At 39.6% G+C, this 5,520-nt stretch overlaps 2 protein-coding genes across 2 annotated transcripts in view; both read right to left on the bottom strand.

Annotated features, from left to right (window-relative positions):
- The window catches only part of LOC106874872 (leucine-rich repeat and immunoglobulin-like domain-containing nogo receptor-interacting protein 3), a 28,770-nt gene extending 24,509 nt beyond the window's left edge, over positions 1-4,261 (bottom strand). Inside the window, exon 1 of the mRNA XM_052977115.1 lies at positions 4,117-4,261. The gene's annotated coding sequence lies outside the window, so the exon portion shown is untranslated. The remainder of the gene's footprint in view (positions 1-4,116) is intronic.
- On the bottom strand, positions 1,255-1,989 carry LOC106874862 (tigger transposable element-derived protein 1-like). Its single transcript, XM_014922761.1, has one exon. It carries the CDS (start codon positions 1,987-1,989, stop codon positions 1,255-1,257), a length of 735 nt encoding a protein of 244 aa, XP_014778247.1.
- Positions 4,262-5,520: the final 1,259 nt, after the last annotated feature.

Genomic DNA, 5,520 nt, shown 5'->3' with positions numbered 1-5,520 from the left:
CTCTCTCTCTCTCTGTATATATATATACATATATAGCGTAGACTCTGCTGAAATTCCTCTCCCCCATCTATTATATATACGTGCATTCGAACGTAGCGGGGAACGGCTAGCCTTTGGCTGCTATTTGGATCCCGTTGTGTCCACTACTCTGATTGGTTGGTATTGGCGCAACTTGTCTCTTACTCGCTTGTGCCAACTTGCCGCGTATAACCAGTCGGAGACCCTAAATAAAATCACATAGGACAGTCTGTTTGCAACCCTGTTTTTAGCCTACAGTTCCTTATAAAAACACAGCTTTTCTAAACATCCTACATAAAATGTCAATTGTATCCGTGAAATTTATGTCAGAAAGTTTTTTAGGCAATATAAAATTACAGTATTTCTCATGCTCTATCGTCCCAGACGCGTTTTCATTTTGTCCGTCCAGTCTTGGCATTCTTTTTCGAATATTTGTTCAAATCTTCGGTAATATGCCTCAAAGGTGACTCCTTCTTCCAAGTCATATTTAAATTCATTTATTCAATTTGTCACGTGGTCTGGCGAAAACGCTTTTTCAGGTTTTGTTCCCAACTTCATTAATTGTAGCATTTGTTGTTGTTCTTGTTGTTCTTTGAGTTGTTGTTGTTGTTGTTGTTGCAACTCCACTATACCCTCTAACAAGTTTTCCGTAATTTTACGGATTGTTTTGTAAAATATATACAACAAAAATGTTTGTTACTCCTCTGTCGAGTTTTCAATTTCTCCACTTGAAAAAGTTTTCAGCGTCGTCCGCGTGAATTGTTTATTTTCTCGTGAGAAAAAGAAATTTGTTTTTCCAACATTGTCCGCGTCAATTGTTCATATCCTCGTCCTCACTGTTATAATGTGGATCCTCGTCCATGTGTACATTGTCGTCGAACCTGTAATATTCTTGTCGCCACTATTATGTTGTGACTGAATAACTGAATCTTATTCGTTGATCTTTGCCCTTCTTGCCACGCTTTCCTCACTTTCATCTGCAAGGGTTTTCGATAAAACCCTGTGTAATAAAATCTGCTTCATCCTTCCTTTCAGAATGTTTCTGAAATCATTTAGACAAGCGTCATTAAATAGAGCAGTTGCAACTTTTTCTGGATGTTGCCTTTGAATAAAGCCTGAATATTTCTCCCACATTCTCAACATTTCTTTCATCGCACTTGTAGAGATAACCTCTTCAGCCTCCTCGTGCTGCCGCAGCTGTAGCTCCTTTAACTCCTCTATTGTCAGTTCCTCGGATTACTCCTCGATGAGCTCGTTGATGTCACCTTCATCTATGTCCAGGCCCATGGACTTGCCGAGGGATATAATATCCTCCACCACTGCCACTTCAGGTTCGAGTCTTTCAAAGTCCGTTTCAGACACAACTTCAGGCCACAACTTCTTCCACACAGAGGTCAAGGACCTCTTTGTAACACCCTGCCAGGCCATATCGATAATTCTAAGGCATATCACGATGTTATAGTGGTCCTTCCAGAACTCTCGAAGGGTGAGGTCTGTGCTCTCCGTCACCTCAAAACAGTGGCGGAACAGGTCCTTGGTAAAGAGCTTCTTGAAATTAGAAATTACCTGCTGGTCCATGAGTTGCAGAATAGGGGTTGTATTGGGTGGAAGGTAGAGAACCTTAATAAACTTAAACCCTTCAAGGATGTCATCTTCAAGGTTAGGTGGGTGAGCAGGTGCATTGTCCAGGACGAGAAGGGCTTGCAGAGGTAGGTTATTTTCCTGGAGATATTCCTTAACGTCAGCACCAAAGACCAAATTCACCCACTCCACAAAGAACTGCCAGGTGACCCACACCCTCGGGTTTGACCTCCACATAACCTGCAGCACTTCTTTCGGAATCTTATGTGACTTAAAGGGCTCTGGTGTTTCCGAATGATAAACGAGCAGCGGCTTAATCTTGCAGTTGATGGTTGCATTGGCGCATAATGCGAGGGTTAACCTATCCTTCATGGGTTGGTGGTCTGGCATCCTCCTACCTTTGCCGCTATATAAGTCTTCTTCCAAAAAAAGTTCTGTCTCATCACAGTTGAAGACTTGCTGGCAGATATATCCTTCGGCTGCTATAATTCCGGCAAAATTTTAGAGGCAATCCTCAGCTGCTTTCATATCTGTGCTTGCTGCCTCACCATACCTGACAAGGGAATGAATGCCGGTCCTCTTTTTTAAATTCTTGAACCAGCACCGACTGGCTTTAATCGACTCGCTTAAGGCCTCGTCCGTAGAAGTGCCTGGGGTATGCTGCAGCAAATCAGCGTAAATAGCTCGTACCTTCTCGCACATTATAGCGTCCGTCACGGTATCTCCTGCAAGCAGTTTCTCTATATTTTCATGGACAGATGTCCGCGCTGTTTGGAAATTATTTTAACGCCCTTGGCTGGCATTATAGACTTTATCGACTCTTTCTGCTTCAGTATGGTGCAGATCGTAGCAGCGCTACGCTCATACTGCTTCGCCAAGTCGACTACTCACATACTTTCTTCAATTCAATGCACATCATTCGCTTCTTCTTCTCATCACTGTCCTTCACACTCACTTCTTTCGAACCCATGGTTAGAAAAACCAAGTTGTGCAAAATAACACAATTGCGAGCACAACATAGACGCTTCTGTGGCCTGCAATGACTAAGTAAGCATTTTACCACCCGTCTAACTAACGATCTTCGCACTTGCTAACGCGCATGTCTGTCTAGCTATCGAGTGAGACACACGGGATGCTGGGAGGATGTTACAACGTAAAGACGGACGAAATGCCGCTAAGCATTTCGCCCGGAATGCTAACGATTCTGCCAGCTCACTGCCTTCATTTTCACAACAATAACAAAAACAACAATAATTATAGTAATAACAACAACAACAACAACAATAATAATAATAATAATAATAATAATAATAATAATAATAATAATAATAATAATAATAATAATAATAATAATAATAATAATGGTTTCAAATTTTAGCACAAAACCAGCATTTTCGGGAGAAGTGGGTAAGTCGATTATATCAACCCAGTCCTCAACTGGTACCAATTTTATCGTCCCGAAAAGACCCCGAAAGGATGAAAGGCAAAGTCGACCTCAGCGGAATTTGAACCCAGAACGTAGCGACCAGCAAAATACCGCTAGACATTTCGCCCGGCATGCTAACGATTCTGCTGGCTTACTGCCTTCAGATCAAAAGAAGGCTCACACAGTAGCTTATATGCAAAAGAAATAAAAAGTGAGGAAAAGTATATTCTATCTCTTGTTTTTATTTCTATTTCTTTAACCTGGGTGTTTATTCATGCATGCTTTGTTTGGAATACAATACAGTATTTTTCATTCCATTACAAAGCAACTGTGGAGGCGCAATGGTCCAGTGGACTCGTGGTCATAGGATCGCGGTTTCGATTCCCAGACCGGGCGTTGTGAGTGTTTATTGAGCGAAAACACCTAAAGCTCCACGAGGCTCCGGCAGGGGATGGTGGCGAACCCTGCTGTACTCTTCCACCACAACTTTCTCTCACTCTTACTTCTTGTTTCTCTTGTGCCTGTAATTCAAAGGGTCAGCCTTGTCGCACTGTGTCACGCTGAATATCCCCGGGAACTACGTTAAGGGTACACGTGTCTGTGGAATGCTCAGCCACTTTCACGTTAATTTCACGAGCAGACTGTTCCGTTGATCGGATCAACTGGAACCCTCGACGTCGTAACCAAGCAATTGTTTTTGGAATATTACAGTTAACAGTAAAGATTACGGTTAAAAAGACAAAAAATAAATATACGCTTTTATCATTTTAAATAATACATCATCGTACACACATTCGATTTTAAAAGATATCCAAAACCCTTCTAAATAAAACAATAAAAGCTCTGTCTTTATATTCAACAAATCGTCTCGACACATTTCATTAGGTAATAATGATAGAAATAAACATAAGAAATGGTAAGCCACAAAACTTGAAAAAATAAAATAGATAAAATCAGAAACGATATTATTAATAACAATCACAATGATATAAAATAAATAATTAACGGTCACTCCGATACCTTTACAACTTCGTTTTCTTATTGTCTTCAAACCAACGTTATCAAAAAGCAAGGAGAATAATATGACTTACCTCTATGACGTCTGCATCAAAGATCGCTTAAGTTCTGAATTCTTGAATAATCTAACTACTGTTTATGTAGGATCCTCAACAGCTACTTGAGATTTTATTTCCTAAGTCTGCAGCTGTTATCCATAAAATTTATATAATGAATAGTTTAATTTTAACTCAAGTGCTTTTTTTTTTTTTTTTGGACAATTGTAAGAGTATTTCCTGCTTAGCTATGTTAGGCCGCCAGCATTCTCTCAAATGTCCGGGTTTAGTTCGGTCCCTCACGCTAATCCACCAACAATTGTTCTTAAGCAAATCATTATATCCTTCATATCTAACTACCACCACCATAAGTACTCTATGACTATACATTATCCGGTAGCAACCTTGATAACATGCAGTGAACACTCATTGGCTCCAGACAGCGAAGGCATCCCCAAATGAAAATACCCCAATCTTTTCTCTTTTCAAGAAAGCACAAACGCCACTCCCATCAAGAAACTCATTACCTCATCACACACCGCTAATCCTTAAGACCCACACGTCACTCCGCCTTCCATCACCCTTGTTGTGTTCTACCCGATCCAGGTCCCTACCCAGTCCTTCCTTCCCAGATGTCAGTCCTTTGGAATGCCCCTCCCACCCATATCTTTCCTACAGGTGTTGTTCAGAGAGGAAATTCATGTTATCAATCTGACACCCCAGGATGGTCTTCCACGGACATGGATACTACCTCTTCCTCCAGATACAGCAAATAAAGTGCATATACATATATATGATTGACCGCTAAATCTATGTTTTTTTTTCTCTCTCTGTTTATTTTCTTGTGTCCCTTTCTGCTGAAGAGCGTAGGCTCGAAACGTAAAAGACTTTCACACCTTCCCGAGCGTCAAATTAATACACCTGCTTGCTATTTATAAACCTGTCTTCGTCTTTTGTTTTTCTGTAAATTTCAACTACATACATACATACATACAGAACCCCCCAAAAAAAAATCAGTGACAGCTAAAAATCTACTTAGAATGTTTATTTACTAGCCTGTATGGTCTGGCTAAGTCGAAATGTTTTTTTGTATTCTTCCTTTCTACTTGGAGAGTTTAGATTTAATTATAGAAATATGTCCTTCTGTTCAAAATTTAATTTCATTAAATTTCTAAATTTCTATGTCTTTGTGCAGCTGAAGATTGCTCTACATTTTATATTTGATGTAATGTTTATATTGTTCAATTAAATGGAGTCGCATGAAACGATTATACTGCATTACCTCTGGATATCTTTGTTGCTTATTTTGATATATATATGTGTGTGTGTGTGTGTTTAAATGTACACTGTATGTATTTATATGAATAATATATAGTCTATTGACTAGTTTTTTTTCTTCTAGCTAGACCACTGGTAGCAAAAAGAATTTCTAAATTTTTTTTT

Source organism: Octopus bimaculoides, chromosome 27, assembly GCF_001194135.2.
Source record: "Octopus bimaculoides isolate UCB-OBI-ISO-001 chromosome 27, ASM119413v2, whole genome shotgun sequence".
In the NCBI taxonomy this organism is placed as follows: Eukaryota; Metazoa; Mollusca; class Cephalopoda; order Octopoda; family Octopodidae; genus Octopus; species Octopus bimaculoides.
The sequence above is the reverse complement of the archived record's forward strand: the minus strand, read 5'-3'. Positions and strand labels throughout refer to the sequence as shown.